The sequence below is a fragment of the Syngnathus floridae genome, chromosome 10 (genome assembly GCF_059516105.1).
Source record: "Syngnathus floridae isolate MCC-2025c chromosome 10, RoL_Sflo_1.0, whole genome shotgun sequence".
Classification (NCBI taxonomy): Eukaryota; Metazoa; Chordata; class Actinopteri; order Syngnathiformes; family Syngnathidae; genus Syngnathus; species Syngnathus floridae.
The window spans coordinates 10294703-10318994 of record NC_142422.1 but is presented as its reverse complement, the minus strand read 5'-3'; the positions used below and the strand labels follow the sequence as shown (position 1 = coordinate 10318994).

The window sequence follows — 24292 nt, the reverse complement described above, 5'->3', positions numbered from 1 at the left end:
CTTGAAGGCAAATGTGAGCTGACAGATATCACTCAGTGGATCCCACATGACCTATAAAGACCCCAAAACCCAAAGCAATGAGGTCAGAGCAGCACACCTTTTCCCCCTGCTTCTCCTCCTCCTATCCCTCCCCACACCATCAGCATTCCTCAAGATGGATGTGTCTTTAAAGCAGAGATTGATTGTGGCTATCAGAGTTATGGCACCATATATCACAGCCGATGTGATTTCGACGAGCTGGATTGAACAAAAAAGGTGGGACTCCTCAACCCATGGGTGGGTTCTAGTGGGACAGCATGGACACAGTTTAATAGCTTGGAGATGACAGCGTGTGCTTTGGTCTCCGTGCGTTTATGCACACGTACTCGCTTGTACGTCCGTAAGTCGGCCTCGCTAGGGAATTCTGGCATGTGTTTGCGTCTGGCTGCTTCTCATCTTCATCCTGGTGTGTGTGTGTTTGTGCGTGCGTGCGTGCATGTGCGTGCGGCTGTCTGCATTGATCTCCAGTGATGTGATCTCCCTTCAGAGTCTGTTCTCATCGGACTCTGATTTACGGCTTCATTAGGATCCTTGCACTACTGCCCCTACTTTTGTCTCCCTTCTCTCGGCTGACTGACGCACGCACGCACGGACGCACACGCACACACACACACTCGCACGCAGTTGTAGAAAAAAACTGCTACTAAAGGGCATTTGTGTAGTTTGTTTCTGTTCTGTTTGTCATCTTTATGAGTAATCTCTTATTATTCAGAAAGGCTTAGCACCTCATTGCGACGCAAGTTAAAGCACCGTGGCAGTTTTGGAGGTGCTTGCCTACCCCCAGGCAGCCCCACTCGACTCAAAGGAGCCCTCATTGTGTGTGTCTTCTTTTATGGTGCTGTCTGAAAGAGAGGGATGCACTCCAGTCCGCATTCAAATGCACGTGGTAAAGGAGCCAGCAGAACAGGACAAACACCACAGGTTGTAAATGCTCTCAAAAGGTGTGTGTGTGCGCTGTGTGTTGGCGCTTGCACACAAATACGCTCGTGTTTTGTGAATGTAAATATGCACTCGCGTGATTGTGTGTGCAGACTCCAGCAGGTTTATACTCAGTGGATAGCCAGCTACTTGATTCCCTTTTCCTCAATCTACCTGTTTTTATAGTTGCCTGGAATGACTTTCTTCCCACCTCCACTAAGAGATGAAGTTTTGCGTCTTATATTTTGTCACACCTCCACCATTATCAGAAGTCAAGTCATGCAGAAATGTAAAAGAAGAAGAAGCAGAAGAAGAAGGTAATCACACTGTGCTGGTGCTTTTGTCGTCAGTCCGTGATGGAAACGGGTCTAAATATGAGATTAGAACCTGCCGCTGACTGATGCTATTAGGCAGATATGCCATAGACTTTACTATCTCCCATGAAGGATTAGTGCAAATTATACCGGGAGACAGGCCTGATTTCTCCTCTGCCTTTCTCAGTGTGGGCATTTGAGGCACTCTAAGTTGACAGCGTCTGTCTCTGCTTAGTTTTCCGAGACAGGTTGCGTGACAGCTGATGCCAAGCGAGGGCTTAAAAAGTGCGTATTTGTGGGTGTCTGTGTGTTTGGTCCGTGTGTGTGTGCCCGCGTGCAGGTTTGTGCACATATGTGTGGCTATTGGAGTTATTAAATGACGGCAAAGTGTGTTTGAATACCATCGGTGACATTTTTTACTTTTTTTTTCTGATGGCAAGTTCACTTTGAGAACAGTGACAATCGGGGAAGGCTCATTTTAAGCTCGGTGGCTTCCTCTTTAATTCTACACACTTTTATCTGGATTTCTTTTTAATAATTAAAGTGTCTGTAAGACTGTCCATGTGATGCAACTTTTATGTAACTGTGAATAAGAAAGAGAGCTGCTCAGGTGCTGGATTTCAACAGTAAATCCATTTGTGGTTATGCAGATTCAAAGGAAAATGTCGATAGATAAAATCTTCATTTATATACAAACTCCCACTTAACTTTAGAAGAGTCTTTTATGACAGCGAGTCCACGGCATCCATCGCGTTGAGTGTAATCAACATTCTTCATCAATCTGAAGTGTTTGAACTATAATGTTGATATAACTGCTTACTCGTTCACCTCTCAGGAATGCTTGAAGAAACATGCAAATGCTTCCCATTTTAACCATGGCGTCTCCTCTGGCCTTCTGATTTAGGAGGGTGACTGGCCCTTTAGTGCTAGTTGTAAAGCGAGAGATGGATTTATAGGCCCAAGAGTTGTTGTTTTTATTCTACTGTCTCTGCACTTTTGACAGCAGAACAAGCGCCGCCTTTACTGTCTTCACGATACGTATATTCATGCTACAGTGGTTAGTTAGATATTTTACTTGTAATTAAAGCAAACTTAAATACAGAGCAGCAAAGTTGAAGGAAATTACTCTTTGGAAAGACATTTTTCCCTTGCTTGACCTTTTCAATGCCATCTATCCTTCCCTTTCTTTTTTTGTCAGAAATCTGCTCTCACTATATTGTCTTCTGTACTCCACCTGCATGCTTAGTTGGTGAGCTATGACACTAAGCAATGCAGAGTCAGCAGGACCGAAACAGGTCAGATGTAGAGGGGGCTCCGACTGAGACAACACTTGATTATGTACAGCTGCACAATCGCTCGAGATCCAATACAAGAGCTGTACGCAAAAAATTGTTTGAGATAATTTCAAAGAGAAGAATGCTGATTTTTGGTTCATGTCTGCCATTCTCTCAGAACTATAAAAACATCAGATGACAATTATATACCTTTCCACGGAAATTATCTGTTCGTGATCACTGGCTAATCGATCAAAGCACCATTACTACATATAACAACTACACAATATTAAAAGATGAAAATGAATGTCAACTTGCTGACCTCAGTTGCACATTTGTGTGTTCAGGGATTGAGTTATTGGAGCGAAACATGGATTCTTGCCTTTCATATTGCATTGGTCATTTCTTCTACAATATTAGGCACAACGGATGTTTTTTTTTTTTCATCCAACCAATTTAAAAAAAAAGTTTCCTCTGCACTGGATGCTACAAATCAGTCTCTCCTTGAAGCGGTCTGAATGAACCAGTTGAAGTCCTACTTTCCCTCTGCCATGGGACTCAGTGCTCATTTATCTATTTATTTCCACATCGCTGTTCTTTTTTTCCCTTCATATAAAGACAGTCCATGTCCGAGCGTGTCATTGTGTGATGGATTGCATAGTCCTCTTTGCTCACGAAGAGAAAGGGGGATGGCGAAAGGGAGGAGAAAGCAGGAAAAGAGAGGAAGAATTCAGTAAGTGAGCAAGGAAGAAGAGTGGCGCGTGAGGTGTAGCAGTGAAGGACATGGCAGCTTAGCGCTGGCCAAAAAGACTGTGCTGAACACCTGCTCCTGTCTCTGTCGCTCCTTCAACCTCCTCATTACCTGTCAATCTATCACAAGGCAGCCAGATCAAATGTCTGCAGAAGCCAGGACTCGTACAGGGAGGGAGGGGGAGGAAAGAAGAGGACAAGACAAACTGTGACAAAGCAATGAGGCAAAGTGCGATAATGATGTAAACAACACGTGCATTTTTTATCAAAGTTTGCAACTTTAGAGTAACACTATTTACAAGAAAAGGCATGATCTAGTTTAGAAAATATAAATACCGTTACATTAAAGCAAACTATCAAATGTATCAAGTAAATAATTTTATTAAAAGTAGACCAATTACACAAATAAAAGAAAAAAATATGTTTTTGTGGTAATTTATTTTTTATCAATGCAGCTGTTTCTCTTGTCATCACAAGCCACCCTCCAGCACCGTCTGCCTTTTTGAATGGCGCCTGCTTATGAAAGAGCTGAATCGTCCGACTGAGCTTCAGTAGGAGGCGTGGCCTACAGTTTCAGATTACAGTGATAATGCCCTTAGAGCAGCGGCAGGTGGACCTTTTTTTTCCTCCCCATTTTGCTCAGTATTGATGTGTTTTCAGTAGTGGTCATGCATGGATTTATTTTGTGTGGCCCTTTGCTGGAGTGTGTGTTAAAACTGTATATGACGGAGTGCATTAGCACACCAAAGACAGAATGAATGTGTTCTTCAAAAAGCAAATGAATTTGAGCTATTCAAGATGCATTAGTGCACACACGACCAGTCTGGACCCACTCTTTCTGATCTCCCCCCCTGCCCGTTTGCTCTCCTCCCTCCCTCCTATGTCCTTGTTTTCCATTCTTTCCCCAGCTCTCCTACCTCTAGCTCCCTGTTAGTGTGTGAGCTGTGGTGATTTACGGTAATTATCCATCATTGGGTCATGTATCAGGCTGGCCGTTGCTAGGAGATGGAAGCAGCTGCTGCTGGCTGTTGTCTTGTCATGGATTGCGTGTGTGTGCGTGTGTGCGTGCGTGCGTACTTAGCGAATGTGTTTGTACTATGTCCTGTTTGGTTTCTTGTCCGTGTGTGTAATCAGGTGATGCAGGATTTCAAAAGATGCAGGTGGTAGTGAGAAAGGACTGCATAGACAAAGATTATTGACTTTGGTGCTGATAGAGGTCAGAGGTTGAAGGGGGGAAAGTGTGTATATTTTGTGGGGCAGCTTAAAATACACGTCTTTGCATGTGCACTGCATATGTGAGAGTGATATCAATCAATCAACCAACCAATCAGTCAATCCTTTTATCCATTCATTTTTTGAACTGCTTCTCATGAGGGTCACGGGCGTGCTGGAGCCTATCCCAGCTGACTTCGGGCATTAGGCAGGGGGACACCCTGAATAGGGTTGCCAGCCAATCACAGGGCACGCATAGACAAACCATTCACACACACCTATGAGCAATTTGGAGTGCTCAATCGGCCTACCATGCATGTTTTTGGGATGTTGGAGGAAGCTGGAGTTCCTGGGGAAACTCCACGCCGGAAGGCTGGAGCTGCAATCGAACCCACAACCTCCACACTGTGAGGCAGATGTGCTAACCAGCCGACCACCGAGAGAGAGAAAGAAAGTGAGTCAGAAAGAGAGCGAGACAGAGTGTGTGTGTTGGGGGGGTTAAAGCAGTGTGTATTTCCCACTGGCAGTCATCACACAGATGGGTGCTGGATCAGGTCCCCTGAGGGACCTATTGGCTTCCATTTGCTGCGGAAATCTGCCATAGCCCATTGTGTTGAGGCTGTTTCAGATTTCATGACCTATACAAGGAAGTAGACATGAACTCAGGAATATTGGACACCAAAAGGTCACCGGCACACCTTCGTGAGCAAGGAAGTTTTGGGGTTGTGTTACTGTATTACCCTTATTTCCTGACTGAAGGTAATAAGTTACTCTATGAAATATCATAAATTATTCTATATTTGACACAATTTATTCGATATGTGAAAGTCGTGGGTTTAAATCCGGGCTCTGGGTTTGTGTGTGGGGTTTGCATGTTCTCCCCCTTGTCTGCATGGGTTTTCTCCAGGTAACATTTGTGGTCGGTTAATTGAACACTACAAATTGACGTAGTTGTGAATGGCTGTTTGTCTAATTGTGACCTGCGATTGGCTGCTGACCAGTTTAGGGTGTTCACTGCCTCAGGCCTCCTAATCAGCTGGGGTAGGCTGCAAGACCCTTGACCTTAGTCACAGATGGAAGATGGATGAATGGATTTGAAAGGTATCTGTATTAAAGCTACAAGTCGTATGAGTCACTGCAACTGTAAATACAACATCCACTCTTCCATACCGACCTAATTAGCACCAGTTAGCATTTGTCATTGTGTTTAGGGGGGGAGAGATTAGGAACACCTCTCAATTAATCTGCAATCAGTCTGTTTGTTAATTAGCTAACCTGTTCTAAGTGGCCTTCGGGGCTCTTGTGTAATTAGCTGAGCTGCTGGGAAGCAGGCCTGCATGTTGACATTGACCTGAAATGTGCCTTTGTGCACGCACACACACACGCAAATCCATCCATTCATCCACCTCACACAAATACATTATACTACTAACGGTATTATCCGTAAGAGAGATGAATACACACATTTAAACATTCTCCCACCCTCTCCATGCAGATATACAGATTTGCGCTTAGGCATGCGCTCAGTGATAAGATTTCACTGGTTATTCTTCCTTTCACTTTGCAGAAAGCCTGCATTACTCAAAAGCTGTCTTGGAATAAGAAGGAGGACATACATATCATGCTCCTTTTACACATACAGTAGAGTCAATTCATTCTTTTCAAGTGCAACAACAAGCCCACCGAATCGAATATCTCCATTGGTCTGTCGTCGTGTTTTTTTTTTTTCTTTCTTAGTTCACTTCAACGCCATTTGTTTACTCTGCTGCCTCCTGACATTGTCTGTGGTAATTAAAGGAGCACCCTTAAATTTATGGTTTAATTATACAAGCCTTGTTATGCAGAGACCAGGATGGGCTGATATGCTCAATAAAAATAAATAAATTCCTCCCGGATTTATTGAACCTGCGTTTGCATAGAGACTGCAATCGTTTCAGACGTTCAGGTGTGTGTTACTGCGTTTCTGTGGTTATGGGTATGCCGGTGTGTTTATTTATGTATTGCGCTTCTGTGGCTCTGTACATGGTGAGTGTGAGTGAGAATGAACATGTAAAAAAAAGCTAGATGAATTACTATTGATTGCTGCTGGTTCACAGTATTGATCCCCAGCATGTTAAACCCTCCCGTACTCCGTGAAGAACACTCAGTCAGTGTGGGCTGAAGAAAAAAAACAACAACTCTTGCACAACTGACATACAGCTGTTTAGTATATGTATTGCCAATATCTGAATGTGTTGTCAGGGTATGCTTGTAAAAAAAGACCACCCAATGTTTCTTGCAGCCATACCTGTGTGTGCGTGTGTGTTTGTCTGCGTATTTGTGTGTGTGTCTGTGTGTTTTAGTAGTTGAACCGATTAGTCAACCTTTACTACTCCATGTTAAAAGCTTGAATTTAACTTACCAACGATCATGCGTTTTGGCATCTTGTCTTCTAATTGAGCAGGATTTTTAAGTTTTCCGTCTTCTGTCGATCTTATCCTATACATCTATGATCTACAAACGTCAGCGTCAAGAGTACAAAAAAAAGATGGTTGTGAATGAGACTACAATAATAGTTGGCCTCGCACACTTCGGTCATTCCAATCGCCGCTTGTTATGTTATAGTATTTGTACAACAAATGTGTGTTCACAAGAACTTACACACAACTTACAAAAACATCACTACACATTATGGCTGTATGGTACAAGTGTGTGGAAGTATTTGAGCAAAAATAAGACTGGTAGCACAGCCACGTACAAACTATTTCAATGCTTAATTTTATTTTTGAGGAAAATATGGCTGCAGACTGGATATCAATAACGTTAATCAACTTTTATCACAAACTTTAAAAAAAAAAAAAAACATCTTACCTCATTCAACTCCTAGCAATGAATGTGTGTTGGTGTGCACGCACCCTCTGTAATTGAGAGCCGCTTCTCTAAACCGATCTTTTAGTTAGGTATAAATAGTGCTTACTCTATAAATAAAACAGCAGTACCTTTCACACTTCTTTTTTCTTAACTCCCTCTCTCTCACACACATGCACATAAACACACATGCTAACCAGGCTCACACGGATTCTACACACACAATCATATGTAGAAAGACAGAGCTACCGTTAATCCATAGCGCACTTTTTAGAGGTCAGGTGGAAGGGCGTCTGTGGGGCATATTGATGTATTTACATGAGAGTGTGACCTCTACAAGCTTAGCACTGACTACCTGTCTAACCTCTGACCTCTTCTGCATGACCTACAGTCATGTATTCCCGACATTAAGCTCCAATGGATACATTTAGGCATGATGCGTTTATTCAAGGTGAGCAAGTAGCTGATGGAGGACTTTCTCATAGCACTATTATGGCAGCTGGTGAAGACATTGAACCTGAGCCACCCAGGGAGATTTTTTCATTGAAGCTTTTTTTTGTCGCTTTCTGAAAGAGACTTTCACGCAGTTCTATTAGCAAACTGTTGTTACCGGTGCAAACTGTTGTTACCGGTGCTTGACTAAATATCTGCAAGTAATGCAGAATTTCTGCAGTCATCCTGTTTGTACAGCGCTTATTCGCATTCACCCACCACTTTCTGCTTAGGTCCATTATGCAGCCCTATGTATCTGCAGAATAACATGTCCCATCTGCTACTATCTGCTGAGCTCAACTCAGGCTAGAGGTGTTTTGAAATGGGCTGGAGAGAGGGGTGAGAGATAAATTGGTACATCGAGTTGGAATGCTGCAGCAGTTATTTAAGGCCCTGTAGGTGCTGCCTAGACCATATGCTCCTATTATTCCACTTGGGGGGAGGCTCATGTGAGCATGTGAGCACGTCTGGGGGAGCGGAAGAGCTTGATGGTATTAAACAAGAAAGGAGGGGGGTGTTGAGAGTCAAAGGGGAAATGTACCAGAGGTGTTACTTGAAGGTGAGCCCCCCTATGGCACACTGGAGGCATGGGATACACGGAGAAGCCTACAATCAGATGAGAACGAATCAGTAAATGATCGTCTTCATCCTTAATATCCGGCTCTTTCGCTGTCATCTTTGCATAATTCAACCCATCAGATGTTCAGGTGAACTTTTAGCTGGAAAGCTGCTTTGATGTTGGTGTAGCTACGTATATCATATCCATATCACCAAAGTGCACATCATTGATTCTTTTCACGATACAATTTTTGTATGGTATGCATAGCAGTTAACACCATTTTGGAAATTATTTAAAATTCTGCATTCTTACACTGAGTATAATTTTATAATATTGGTCACTTTAGGGGAGCTTTTTTCATTATTTTAAATAAAAACAAAAATAATAATGATTGATAATCATGTTTGACTCAATTTACTAACTCAACGTGAAATCTTTCTGGTATACAAATGACGAGTGGGTGTACTTGTGAAGTGTATCTTCTGCTAAAGAAAGCGTTTTGCCCGTCAACTACATGTCACTGGCATAGATAAGTAAACAAAGCTATATAATTTGGGGTACATTTTCGACCAGATTATATATGAAATTGAATACACCTGATCATCTGTCATACCACACAGTGGTTGAGAATCATACAAAAGTTTAGGTTCAGGCTTTGTTATGTTCTCCATATCCCGGTCCCCTTGTCTTTCTGTCCTCTGCCGGTTCTTTGCAATCGCCTGTCAAAATTAGTCCTGTGTTCTTCAAGCAGGCCATGGCTCTCATGTTAGCCGCTTCACGGGAAGCACATCCCAACATTCCCTCTGACACGCCCGCAGCAGCATTACCATAATTGGCTTTTCTACATGACGGGACAGAGGAAATAATAATGTCATTTTATTTACAGCCCTCTTGTCCAGGTCCGAGAGCAATCACCCCTCCCCTCCAACCCTCCCCACCGCTGCACTCTCCCTTCTATCTACCATACAAAACTCCTCCTCTTTTTTTTTTTTTTTATATCTCATCCCATCTCCCCCTCTCCCCCTACTCTCTCCGCGCTGTGTGCGTCTCATTCTGCCACAGCGTGTAGGTCAAGCGATGGCATTTTGATCAGCTCCTGTCCAAAGCCATCAGTGTTGAGAGGCACGTAATGGAGAGCAGGGTGACAAACAGAATCTGGGGAAGGAATAAGACTGCCAGTTTCCTATTAGGGGCCAGCCTAAACGGCCCTGGCCTGCACCCCCGCCCCCCCATGCCGCCACACAACAAACCACCTCCGCCAGCCTTGTTCTCCGCAAACCCACTCTTGCACTGCCTAAATCACATGAGTGAAGGGGCCTGTGATTGGACATTAGTGCTGCAAATGACTGCTGTGATTGCCCCCTCTTCCCAAACGCACATCAAATAAATAAAGAAATGTGTGCAAATAAATAGAAGAAGGGGTGTTGGAGAAAAGGGGCCAGTGAGGAGAAGCTGACTGGTTTCATCTCTTTCTTTTCACTCTTGTTTCACTCTTTCTGCCTTTCTTATCTGGTTTGTTTGGCTTTGACAGCGGCCAAATGGTGAAGCTCTGCGAGCCTGACAGAGAGTGTTATTGATTTAACAACCAAGCCGACTCGCTGCAAAGAAGAGAAAAAGCAGAGGGGAAAAAAAACAGATGGGTGGGAAAGAGATAGAAAAGTTTTGAAAAGGAGTGATGTGTTGCCGCTCCACTCCTTGCCAAATTGCAGACGTGTACTCTGCTTGCATTCAATCTGGTATCGTTTACAGAAATCAAGTTATAAAAAAAAAAAGTCGCTGTGTATGGAGAAGAATGTTTTAAAGATGATCTCTTCTTTGGTCAACCATGTTGTCACACTGAAGCCCAATTTCGTATTGACACGAGATGAAGGGCGTTCACTGCCAAAAATAATCAACTGTGTGTCTCTGTCCTCTCTGTGCGGCTGGACCGCATCTCCTCTGGTCTGCTCTTTAAGAAATAAGAATAACTTTTTTTTTTTTTTACACAGCAGAGCACATAGTTCAAGGGCACATTTAATTTTGATACATCATATTGTAACATATAAGGGAAGAATTTTCTTCCATTTTAGTTCAAGTAACAATTTATGAGGTAGTTGAGGAAAGTCACACTCTTGTAGCCTCTTACTCATGTTTAACCTTTTGTCCAATATTTTGTAGTGTGAGATGGGAGAACCTATTTAAAGCTTCATAAAGTGTCAATCTATTTTTTTTGCACCTTTATAATATCTAAAGGTGCTACTCAACCTTTCTTAGAATCTACCATCTTTGATATTGCACTTTTACACTTATTAGCCACGTACTACCCACTGTAGATGAGTGATACACTGAGATGCTAATATATTGCCGTTGTTGCGAGAGTGGCTGGTGGCGGGGCTTGACGGCGGCAGTTTGTGACAGTGAGTCGTGGCACTCTCCTGGCCACGCTGCCGCCTGTCTCCTTGAATGCGGCGCGTTCCCAAGCAAAAGTGACAAGCGCTTTGGTGCCCGTGCAGATGGCCCTGCTCACAGCTATCACCCTCTCTGCAACCTAAACCGCAAGGGATGCCAGCCCTAGCCCACCCGTAGCCCGCCCTTTCCTACTGCTGTGACATCACGCATGTGCGTCCAGGACACAAACTCACGGTGATGGTGTTGCGGGCAAAGGAAGGAGGTTAATATGATCTCATGTTACATTCACACATCTTCAAGTAGCGGTGATTGATGTGTACATGTTTGATGTGTAGCTCTTAATATTTTTACCTCCTCATTGCCAATTCAGATTTCAGCATCCTGCCAGATGAGCATTTCAAAGGCGTGGCAGAGATCATTTATTTCAGGCTAACTTTAACTGTGTTTCATCACTAATGTACATTTATGGTTTGCAAAACAATCTGGATACTGCCTATGATTTTTACAGATGTCTCTCTCTGCCACCCTTTTGTCTCTGTGCTTTTGATAGCTCCCTCTTTGTTGTTTCCATGACAACATGGCAGGACAGAAATTGATTGACAGGGATCGTCAAAGGGTTCCCTGGCGACCTGCTCATCGCTCGAAGCCCCTCCTTGCTGCAGTCTGTGTTTTGTCACTCATCCACATATTTTTCTCTTTCTCTTTCCTACAATGTGATTTCTATATCTCCAACTATTGGGGTTTTAGCTATTTTTGGACTGCAGCTGACGTAAGTGACTCAGCTAGGTTATTCCTACTGTACAATGGGGCTGGTGATGAATGGCTAGCCATTCTGCAGGATGCATTGTATATTAAATGGCTGATATGCATTGACATCCTTATGCTCTGGAAGCAGGTTGGTGCGGGAAGTCACCCTAACCGGAGACACTCTGCAGATGTGTTGTAGAGAGTACATCACATAATGCTAATCTGCTGTGTTAGGGATTTTCAGGAGTTTTAGAAACTGTCTCGGTCTCAGTCTGTCAGTGGGATTGAAGCGCAGCCAGGTTCTCCTGTAGTGCTCTCATTTCACTGAAATCCTGTCAGGCATTGGGGTGGGGAGAGGGGGGGGGAGGTAAGTTGCTCATTTGGAGAAGGGTGTATCAGCAGCACGCAGCACACTCTCGATTTATAGACAATATAATGGTTAGACGGAGTCGCGTTTGCACTGTAAGAGCAGCTAAGTGTGCGCTGCATTGTGAAGGTGAGCGTGCGGGCTAACGTGCATTCCCAAACCGATGCGCTCAAATGCACATCATCACATAGTCACAGTGCACGGTGCAGCTGCTCACTTCCCCCACCTCATCCACCCATCTCCTCTCAGGCAGCAGTAAATGGTGCCAGTGTATATATATCAGGTATTATGTCCACTTAGATTATGATATGACAGGTTAGCGTGCCGTTTGAAGCTGACAGCACATCTGTTTCATCAGGAAAGATTGATACTGGCATCTAGGACACACATCTCACCATGCAGGAAGGAGATAAAGGAAGAAGCTAGGGGGCTGTCTTTCCTGTCACCCTGCCTCTCTCACTCTCTCTATTTTTTTTCCTCACGTTTCTACTTACTCCCCCCTTCTCGCCGAGAAAACCCAACATCTCATCCTTACTTGTTCTTCATTCCCCGTGTCGACTTTTCATTCACGTTGTTCTATAACCACCTAATGTCTTTCTTGCGTATGCTTGCTTGGAGTGTGTTCTCTACCCAGTGTGTATGCGCATACGCGTACGGACACACACAAACACACACACACTTACACACACTTGCCCATGCCCTCGAGCTTCGATATTTGTTCATTTTTACAATGCATTGTCTATCTACCCCATACTCGTCTTCTTAACAATCACGAGCAGTTTGATTCCAAATAACAATGTTTTGTCAGTTTCTGTGCTTATTATCTCAAATGGGAGTGACCTTTAGCTTGGTTGACTTGGTTAGGAAAAGCTGCAAACCTTTCCAATTAGTGTTTTTTTTTTTCCCTCACCAGATCAGTTGCATAATCTTAACATTTGAGGAGTTGAACTTCAAGCACGGGATGATTGAGAGGCAATAAAGCTTAGAGAATAGAAAAACAAAGAGTAAAAAAGGGAGTTGGACATTCAAGCATGCAGCTGACTAACAAGGCCAAACAGCCAGTCATTTCCCGGGAAACATGAGGCATGTGTGAAGGAATAGGGAGTTGGGTAGGAAAAGGACAACTGTCAGAAGCGCAGTGATTTATATTTCCCTTGGAGGCTTATTCCACCACACGCTTTCACAACCACATGTGTGTAAAATATAAAGTCACGCATGCATATATATATATATAGATACAGATGTACAATTCCAGAATAGAAAGGCTACATTTTTCAATGTGTTAGATTTGTGTAATTTTATTTTCACTGTTAGTGTTAATGGACTGTGAATGGTTTATACTGTATATCAATGATATAATTGATTTATATAATTAATTTTCTCCCATTTTTGTCTTCTGCCGGTGCTACAGCGTACATGCCCGAAGATGAACTTAAGGCGCCCACTCAAGAGGAGGAAGAGCACCTCCAGGATGACGGCCTCTCATTAGACGGCCAGGACACTGAATTTTTGTGCAACGAGGAAGAGGAAGATGTGGAAGGAGGCCAACCACCTAGTTATAGAGACTCTCCCCTCAGCAATGGCACCAACCCTGATGCTGGCTATGGGTCCCCGCTGAGTGACGCCAGTGACAGACTAACAGATTTCAAAAGTACCTCCTCTCGGGATGGTCACGAGAAAGAAAGTACAACCTTGCCCTTCTCGCCCAGCAATGGCCTATCTTTCCAAGATAGTTTGGCTCAGATGAAAGCCGTCTATGCAAACCTCATTTCAGATGCCTCTTGGTCTAGCATTACAATGGATTTAATGAAATCCAAGTCTGCCGCAGCTGGCAGTGTAAACAGCACCCTCAACAATTCAGAAGCTGCCTCTTCTGCCCCGGTTTCTACAGCAACAACAACAACGACCACAAACAAGAGCAATGGGGTCAACTTAGTCACCAGTCCTCACAACGGCAGGGGGTCCAGCACCACTGTTAGCCACACAAGCACCACAACCGTTAACACGAATGGCACAGCAGCTAGCTCGGTTAGCATCCACAATGCAACCAGCAGCAGCGGGAGCAGCGGTGGCGGGACTAATAATGGCAGTGGTGTGGCCTATGACTGGCACCAAGCAGCACTTGCCAAGACTCTTCAGCAGACCCCCTACCATCTTTTACCCGAACCTAGCCTTTTCAGCACAGTGCAGCTATACCGTCAAAACAATAAGCTGTACGGCTCTGTCTTCACTGGTGCAAGCAAATTCCGCTGTAAAGATTGCAGCGCGGCCTACGACACCCTGGTTGGTTTGACAGTCCACATGAATGAGACTGGCCACTATCGAGATGACAACAAGGACAAAGAGGAGGATCAGGGAAAGCGCTGGTCCAAACCCCGCAAACGCTCCCTGATGGAAATGGAAGGCAAAGAGGATGCTCAGAAGGTACTGAAATGCATGTACTGCGGCCACTCCTTTGAATCTCTGCAGGACCTCAGCGTTCATATGATCAAGACCAAGCATTACCAAAAAGTGCCTCTCAAAGAACCAGTGCCAGCCTTGGCCACTAAACTGGTTCCCGCCTCCACTAAAAAACGAGCAATGCAAGATACGATAATTTCCCCTTGCTCTCCAGAGTCTGTCCATGCCGGTAGTGGGGGAGGAGGTTTATCACTTGGTGACATTAGCAAAGATGCAAAATCAGTAGCCAATCCTTATGTAACAGCAAACAACCGATACGGCTACCAGAATGGGGCCAGCTATACGTGGCAGTTTGAAGCACGAAAAGCTCAGATCCTGAAATGCATGGAGTGCGGTAGCTCGCATGATACACTGCAACAGCTTACTGCTCACATGATGGTCACAGGTCACTTTTTGAAGGTCACAAATTCTGCATCCAAGAAAGGCAAACAGCTGGTGTTTGATCCTGTGGTTGAAGAGAAGATTCAGTCCATCCCACTGCCGCCTACTACCACCAGACTCCCTGTACCTGGTAGTATTAAGTCTCAGCCGGTTTCTCCTGCCCTCTCCTCGGGCTCAGAGGAAAAGAAGGAAGTGAGCGAGGACGAGAAATTTGAAAGTGGGGAGCCAGTTGAGAAAAAAATCAAGGAGGAGAGAGATGACTCGGGTGAGAAAGTTGAGACTGACACCACATCATATAAATATCTTAGAGAAGAAGATCTGGAGGAAACTCCGAAAGAAGGTCTAGATATTCTCAAATCCCTTGAAAACACGGTGTCAAGTGCTATTAGCAAGGCTCAGACAGGCACTCCCACTTGGGGTGGATATCCGAGCATTCATGCAGCTTATCAGTTGCAAGGTGCCATGAAGAGCTCGACTACTGTTCTGCCCCCCACCATCCAGAGTGTCCAGATGCAGCCAATGTTTAACAGTGGACTTCGAGGGCTCGCCAGTGACCCCAATTCAGTCATCCACTCGCCACGGAGCCCTACTTCTCCTACTCTACTCAGGAGCAACGTCACTGCCATGGAGGAGCTGGTGGAGAAAGTGACAGGGAAAGCTGCTGCTGTAAAGAAAGAAAAGGAGGAGAAGATGGTCAGCGCGGAGCGAGCTCGACCTCCTTCGTTGGTTAAGTCCCCCTCTCCCGCACTGAGGGAGCAGAGAGAGCAACTGGCCTCTCCAAATGACCTAGTTGCAGGTAAAGCATCTGGTGTGAGGAGTACCAGCCCAGGCAGTGTAGAATCCGAGCTTATCTGCAAAAAGGAGCCTAAAGAAAGCCTTGTGGATGTCTACAACAACTCAAAGAACGGCCTCGAGGCATGCCAGTCGCCGGTCACTAACGGCAACAGTCTCGGCATCATTACCGATCACTCACCAGAAAGTCCTTTTGTCAATCCTCTCAGTGCACTCCAGTCAATCATGAACACACACCTGGGTAAGGCCTCCAAAGCAGTAAGCCCAGCGGCAGACCCACTGTCCATGCTTTACAAAATCAGTAACAGCATGATGGATAAAAAGCCAGCCTTCAACCCAACACCTCAGGGCAAAACCGCTGAGCCCATCAACCACTTTGCTTTGTATGAAAACAACGACCAACCCATAGACCTGAGTCGAAGCAAGTCAGGCACTAACAGTAACAGTAATACTAACAATAACAACAGCAGTAGTGCGGTCAACAATGTTGTAAATGGTAACAAACCTATTATTAGCATGCCGGAAACAGTTTCCTCTCCTTTGAGAGAGAACGCTCTCATGGACATCTCTGATATGGTAAAGAACCTCACCGGGAGATTGACTCCCAAATCGTCAACACCCTCCTCCATCTCAGAGAAATCAGATGCCGACGGCAGTGCATTTGAGGATGCTCTGGAGGATCTCTCCCCAGTGCAGAAGAGAAAAGGGAGGCAGTCCAACTGGAATCCCCAGCACCTCCTTATCCTGCAGGCACAGTTTGCCTCCAGCTTGCGGGAGACCCCAGAAGGCCGCTACGCTATGACTGACTTGGGCCCTCAGGAAAGGGTCCACATCTGTAAGTTCACAGGCCTCTCGATGACGACCATATCCCACTGGCTAGCCAATGTCAAGTACCAGCTGAGACGGACCGGTGGCACCAAGTTTCTCAAAAACATGGACTCTTGCCAGCCGGTGTTCCTCTGTGGTGACTGCGCTTCCCAGTTCAGAACTCCCTCCTCCTATATCAGCCACCTGGAGTCTCACTTGGGATTCAGCTTGAAGGACCTGTCCAAACTGTCAACTGAACACCTACGGGAGCAGCAGGCTGCCTCGAAGGTGATCACGGACAAAATGACATTCGGCAGTTCCCTGTCAGCCTTGACTACGCCAGAGGACGACACTGGCTCCGTGTACCAGTGCAGACTTTGTAATCGGACATTCGTCAGCAAACACGCAGTCAAGTTGCACCTCAGTAAAACCCATGGCAAGTCTCCCGAGGACCACCTGGTGTTTGTTACAGCTTTGGATAAACTAGAGAAACTAGACAAAATGGAGTCAGTTTAAGAAGGGTGTCAATGACAAGAAACATTGACAGCTATAGAACTGACCAGAATTTCATTGCACTAAAACAACATTGTTCACAGTTAACTGCACTGGGCCGAAATGAGCCAACAGAAAAAAAAAAAAAAAAAAGTCTTATTTTCTGTTGTAATGATTGCCTGACTGGACCATGTTGATTTGTTTTTGTTTTGCCAAACTTTACTTTTTTTTAAACACTTATTTCATAAGATATTTATATGCTGTTTGTCTGATCTGTGCATGTACTTTAGTGAATCAAGGTTAAACAAAATGATTTTAATATTCTTATGGCAAAAATACAACTACTGTGTCAATGGTGAAAAGTAAAAATGCATTGGAAGAATGGAAATCTGTACTATACTTGACATGAAGATGAAAATTAATTGTATACACCAAAAATAATTAAGGACACCCCGAAAGACTGAAGTAGCACCTTAGACGTTTGAATTTTGCGTTTGTAAAAAAGAAAAGTAATTATGGTTTCCTGTTATTGAAATGTTTTGAAGATGGCCTGCTTTATTGTATTAAAAAAGATTATATGAACACTTGGAACAACTGAAATGCTGCTTCCAGTGAGTCAAAGGTTGCCATTTTATGCAAGTTTGCTAAAATAAAAAAAAGTCCTTATTGTGAAGTATCACTAATTGTTAAATTTTCTCACTATGTTTGTTTTTGTTTTGTTGTTTTGATTTTATTTCCAATTTGCCTCTTTTTACCGGTGTTGCTTTCAGCTGTAAAGAAAACAGTTGTAAATGATTACCAGTGAAATGTCAGTACTCCCATAAGACATCATTTGAAATGACCCTGCAGTCTTTGTATCTTACAGTGTGTGCATTCTCTAACTTTTATATTGTCATTTTATACTAAAATGATAAAAAAAAAAAAAAAAAACAAGCAAAAAACGAATTGTGTATATAGATATATGCTGTAGAGTTACAAAGTGTCTTTTTTTTTAAATACAAATTCAGCTTCTTTGGCTTGGTTTACAGAAATGATTTTAATTCTACTTGCATCCGATTTGATGCATGAAATAATGTGGAAAATAAATACGCGATGCACAATGACTATACATTTCAATGTTTTATCAACAATATTGTAAAAACAACAAAGAAATGTTTTTAGCACCGGTTAGATTGTTTCTTTTCTTTCTCAATTGTAAAATAAACCCCAAAGCAGTTGTTAACAGTCATACATTTGTGGTTGTGTATTCATTCGTCATAATGGTGCATCAAATGTATATTAAAATGCTCTGTAGCATCCTTTTTGCTGCACATTAAAGCGATCACAGCAAAATCCATTCCCAGCCCAGTGTAATACATTTTTTCACCCCATTTTGAACAATTCTTCACAAATGCTCTTTTCAACATTTAAGAGAAAAATAACTGATGGCAAAGCCACATCATACCACCACCGACTATAGTAATGATGAAGATGACAAGAATGATAAGCTAGTAAGAGTGCCGATTGTGCTGCAGAAACTCATGCTCGGCTTGTGACTGGCCTTCGGGAGGCCCTGCTCTGAAGACCCACTGTTACATTTATTAATGACAGCAGTGTATTTTAGCCTGTGATCTGATCAGATGGGTGTCTTTTCATTGCTTTAGCTTGACATTATCAACATCTTGACTGGTGACGCGAAACCAAAAAAAAAAAACAACTATTTTATAACATACAGGTTTTTTTTTTATTCAAACAAAATTTGCTCTGCTCCCTTTAATGTGGTTTTGTGGCAGGCATGAAAGTATTAAGACGTACTAAAAAGTGTCCTGAAGAAACATTGGAGAAAAATTATTCCTGATAGAGTCACCACTAAACACTTACTCTTGGTGTTTTAATTTGTATTGTGCAACCTAATTCATATGTTTTTGTTTTTTTTGATATATCAACCCCAAGTCTGCATAAGTAGGTATTCTTAGGGATATACGTATTTTAATCAAATAAAGTAACATTGTGCATTTGGCAGCAGATTTGCAATTAACCTAAATTAAATTTCCATTTACCGTTAATATGTTCAGGTGCTTATCTCATTTTACGCATAGTTATTAGCAGGTCTAGCTTAACAAGGTTAACTAACATTAAAAACTACTCTCACTTATAACAGCAGTTGTATGCCACAGAAAATTGATATATTGTCAAATTAATAACTCCCTGAAGGTGTCTTTATAAAGACTAAAAACACACATACGTAGTATATTATATACTGTATATTATATATGGCGCATGTACAATATGTAGTATCAAGTCTGCTTTTTAAATAAATGAGTTTTTAGACAAAGTCTAAAATTTGCACCACTGTCAAAAGAAAAGATTTCTCAAGCCTTCACCTTCATACAGAGAACTTCTACAATCTGTCATTTACAAGAGGGATCGGCAACTTGTGGGCCGCGTACGGTCCCCACTGACACTCCTGAGTGCTCTGTTGATGAATACAGTAATAAAAACAGAAATGAAAACAACAATACATTTTCGAGGGGGGTTAAACATGTTTCCTCCACAACAGTGAACCCTGCATACTCACGGTTCAGCGCACTCTGGTTCACCTATTTGCGGATATATATGGGATATTTTTCTATTATTTTATTGATGTTTTTTGAGGGGTAGAAGCAACTACTGTTTTTTTGTTGAAGATGCATGTTAGTGTTTTATAAGAATTTTTGGGGGCTCCAAAAAAATTGCAATGCATTTCAATGAGCGTCAATTATATCCAGGTTTGAGCTATTTGTGGGCCTTCACCCCCTGCAAGTAGTCCATTTTATATTATATATTTAAAATGTGAATACACCTAATAATTTTTCCACATATTTAGTTCACATTTTAAAATGGCATTTTTCTCATATTTCTGGTTTGGAAGTGTGTGATCCCATGTGAGATGCCCAGTAGCACTTGGCCCCTCTCCATCCCTGACTGAGAATAATTCTCTTAAATCAGCATTTACTGTATTTTGCATTTACATTTCAATGTGGCAGTGACTTTCATATTCAGCTTTAGAGAGAGTGAAAAATTAATTTTAGGAACACTGACCTTCCAATGACTCCAAAGATAATGTAAGTTCGTAGCTTTTTTTCTTCCTGCCTGCCTGAAATTTGATATCTCGTCTCACTGTCACGTCTCTGTTTCTGCTCGTGCTTATAGTGGCAGTCTTTATACGTATGATTGAAAGCAACCTGCAATGTTATGATTTCTATTTCTCACATTCACAACTTGTCTTACGTTTGCTCAGTCACACACATAACACTCTAAATACTCCAGCTGTTTTAGCATGAGCGTCTTTGTTCAATTACACACCTCCCTGATCTGGCTTCACCTCACTGTGTTGATACAGGGATTCGGTGACAAAGGAAACAGGCAGAGGGCAGATTAGCCTGGCTGAAGGATTCAGCTTCCTAAAAAAGTGCCGCTTGAGTTGGGTTTTAAAACAAATAAGACAGATAAACAAGCAACATTTGTAGGTGATAGAAAAAACACCTTTGTAGGTTTAATGCACCGCAGCTAAACCTATAATTTTGCTGTAGCGTCAGATAGCTCCTGAGTAGATACTCTTCTTTGCTTTGTTAGAAATCAGTGCAGTGTTTCCTGTGCGCATTCTATGTAAATTACATGCGATAATCGCCGTGCATGGCACAATGCAGGTTCCCGTGGTGCTAGCGGAAACCGAGAGTAGATAACGCAGCCAGTGAAGATTTGCATAGCCTTTGTGTTTTGGGGCGCTGCTGAATGTGAGCCCTGAGGATTGGTAGGGCTTTCCTCAAGGTTTTGTTCAAGTAAATGCCTGCCTCCTCACAGGGACACAAGCATTATGAACAGCAGACAGCACTGGGTGGGGACAGAGGGCACAAACAGAATAACAAAACTACCTAGTCGGTTGGGAACATGAGGCGGGAGTTGTAGTCCCTTTAATCAGGTCTGACTCTTTCTAGAAAAAAAAAACAAAAAAAAAACAGGTACACTCAGCTGGATACAATGCTACTGATTCCAGCTCCGGCCTTCCTGTGTCACTCAGACGTTGAGGTTAATCCGTGTTGGGTCTTTTATCTGCGGCTCTGAAGCTTCAAGGTGTGCATTATCACCAATGTACGTTTGCTCTGAGAAACAGACGTATACCCTTCTATTTTTTAAAGTCTTTTTCTTTGGTTTCATATGCTCTTGCTTCTGGCCTGTATACGATAGCAGCATGATGATCATTGTTACCATGAAACAAAGACAAAGCTTCCACTGAGCATCTCACTGTGTGTGTGCAGTCTATAAAACCTCCAAGTTTGCGCAGAACCCTGTTGCAGTTTAATACCCTTCCAAAATGCTTCAAACCAAACAAACAATGTCTGACAGAGAATCAACAAAGAAAGCAACAACGGGTAAGAGACTTTGTTCTGGATCGGAAACTAAAGTCTGGGAAATCTGTTTGGCTCGTGATATGCTTCATTGCGGAAATTGCATTCAGAGAGAAGTTATCAGTATTCACATGTTCTACCTGCCTTAGTCTATTTTTATGTTGATTCAACTCAGCTTGTGGACTTCATTCAATTATGTTGCCGAACCTCAGTCTGTAAAATGTGCAAGATTTGTGCACACTAGAAAGGGTCGTTTGTATGTTTTCGAGGCAAAAAAAAGTTCTTGTCCCATCTACCACACTTGTTTTTAGTGTTTGAATTCGCTTGAATACTTTTTTGTCATTGTAATAAATGCTTCCAAAACAACTCACTTTAAACGTTGAAATTGGGATACAAGCTTTCCCTGAAGTTAAAGTCAAACAGGTCATAATTCAAGAGTTAACATCCAATACCGCAAGAAGGTACAGAGATATTATTAACTACAGAATTTTCAAAAACTTGAGATTCTTATTGAGATTATTCACATTTAAAATATTTACATTAATATCAATAAACCCATGTCTATTTTACATTGCCCTCACGTGCCAAGACGCATACACCAGAATAGGCAGCACACTGGTCCACTAGGAGGTCCAAAAGTGAAGAAAATCGGGACCAAAAAATAAACCATACTTGAGCAAAAAACTTGGTCGACAAGCTGCTTTTTCATTCAGCCATTTAAGAGATTAAGGAAAGCAATGCTTCTATATTAAAGGGTGCCAGGTGTTTGAACTCTCATTTATTATGAATTTGGGTGTGATTGGTAAATTCTCAACAGTCGTATCCCAGTTATTTTTACCTTCCCTTTCTGAGTTTCTTTTTTCTTTCTGTTAATGCCGATTGTGTTCATCGATGAGTCACATTAATGGCAGAGAAAGTTCTGAAATTATTCATCTTAGTTTCCTTTTTTACATCACAAAAATGTGACATTTAAACTGGGGTGAGTAGACTTTTTATTTCCACTGTTAAATTGCCTTGTTCCTGTTTTTGTAATATCTGGTTGGTGAGCCAATAGTGCTGTTTAAGAAATGGAAATAAAATCGTTGAATACAATTTCTCAAGGCTGAATTTGCCTTAAGTTATTTCATAAAAAATTTACTTATCGTTCCTTTTCTTTAAGCGTTTCTTTCTTTCTTTTCTTTTTCTTTAAAATGTCTAAAATTGTGCACGATCATATTTTGTTTATTCATTTTTATTTAACATTCATGCTGATTTCAGAGTCAATCAGAAATCACTCCCCTCTGATAGACGTCCTTAACCAGTTGTTTTCAGTGAGTACCTCGGTCCATTCTGCTCCTTTGTCTTTCTCCATGTCACTGTTCTGCTGCCACTCATCCATTGCAAGATCTAAGTAATTTGATTAATACTGAACCGTTTATTTTAATAACAACCATCAGCCAATAATATGATGCTAAGGCTGATGTAACAATAACAGCAGCCTGTGTGATGAAAAATGTTTTCTTTTCTTTGATGGACAGGTTGCAGTTTTTGTCGATGGTGTGTTATTTGAGTGGGAGGGCTGTTTTGACAGACTTGTCCAAGGAGACTAATTTGTTTGAACAGCGTCAGGCTTATGGGTGTCGGAGATCATTTAAGGTGCATTACTTCTGATCATTTGTGGGTGAGAATTAAGGTGCGTATTGCCATCCAAGCATGGAAAAACATGGTGTTAAGTGAATGAAGGGTTTCTTTTTCACTCGTGTATTGAAATAGATGTCTATAGCTAGAATTGCTTATTTTGAAAATTCTTTGTATTATTCAGCGTGTATACTGTATATGCTACTCCATCAGTGACCGCTCAGGATTCTATTTGAATATGAGAACGAGCATTTCCTTGTCATTTCCTATTTCAAATCAAAGAGGTCAACATGGAAAATGTCTCCAAACCAATTTGTGTTTCAAAAAGGCCCTAGAGAAATAGTGGCTCGTGTTGTGTTTGATATGCACAAAGACACTTCTCCCTTATCTATCTTTTCAGAGCAAAAGAGAAGGAGATGGAGGGTGAAGTGCTCCAGGAATCAGTGCTGTCTCTATGAGATATGACACAGCTTGATTTTGATCATTGACATTTGCTTTTTCATGCATTCAGAAAAACAAAGCCTGCCTTCCATTAAGGAATTATTCAAATGACCTTCAACAGTGCATGTTTTCCTACAGTTTTGTTGCGGGAATATGAGAACACATACTGACATCTCAATTACTTATGCAAGGCTCAGAGTAGGCCCAGTGGATGCAATCACCGTGTGTGCAATCCTCAGTCACTCCGAATCACAGAGGCTCCCGGACAGACACACATAATTCAGACAAGTCAGACAGGATTTGCATACAAAGACCACATGGAAAATAAATAAAGAAATGAATAAAACACACCATCTTGAGGGGCGAGACGCGAGATTTTTAAGAGCAGGAGATGGTGATGGAAGGACGGGGAGCCAAGTAAATTGTTTTAAAAAGGCTCTCGAATGGGATCTTCTATGTGCTACGCAGAGGTTATAATTTGCAGATATTAAAGATACTGGAAACTGCTTGGTATATTTGTAGTGAAAAAAAAAATCTGTGACATTACTGGATTCGCTATTATTGTTGTCCGTCTTGATTTCTATAAAACATTTTTTCCCCTTCCGACCTCTCTGGAGGTGACACGCTGTCTTGTCGACGGGTGATGGGTAGAGGGTGTGCGGAGTGGGCGATGGGGTTGTTGGGGCAGGCGGGAAGATGGGGTGGGGTGCATAGGAGGCTAACCCAGCATCACGTCATTAGCGTTGTGCGACAGAGATGCAGGGGCACCCTGACACATGTCACGGACAGCCAGCCGAGAGCCCACGTATGAGGCTGACACACTGCGCATAATTTATCTGTGACATGATCTGCATGCCGAGTTGTTGATCTGTTGTGTTTGGTTTGGACATGGGTGCTCTGGCAGGAAAGGCAGGGTGGGTGTGATTATGCGTGGGGTGGGTGGAGGGCATGAGGAGGAGGGTGAGGGTGAAGAGGTGGGAGGATATGTGTGTATGTGTATGTTTCGCCGGGGCGCTCGAAGCGTCCTC

General features: G+C 42.7%; 1 protein-coding gene across 4 annotated transcripts in view; it reads left to right on the top strand.

Annotated features, from left to right (window-relative positions):
- The window catches only part of tshz1 (teashirt zinc finger homeobox 1), a 33170-nt gene extending 14995 nt beyond the window's left edge, over positions 1-18175 (top strand). For 3 of the 4 annotated variants that reach the window (XM_088386934.1, XM_088386935.1, XM_088386933.1), the window contains exon 3: positions 13319-18175. In XM_088386934.1, coding sequence (XP_088243060.1) covers positions 13319-16863 — 3545 coding nt within the window. In that variant the 3' untranslated portion in view covers positions 16864-18175. Of the gene's footprint in view, positions 1-4772; positions 4962-13318 lie in introns of those variants that run through there. The other variant, XM_088386936.1, reaches the window with a different exon arrangement.
- The last annotated feature ends 6117 nt before the right edge of the window (positions 18176-24292 follow it).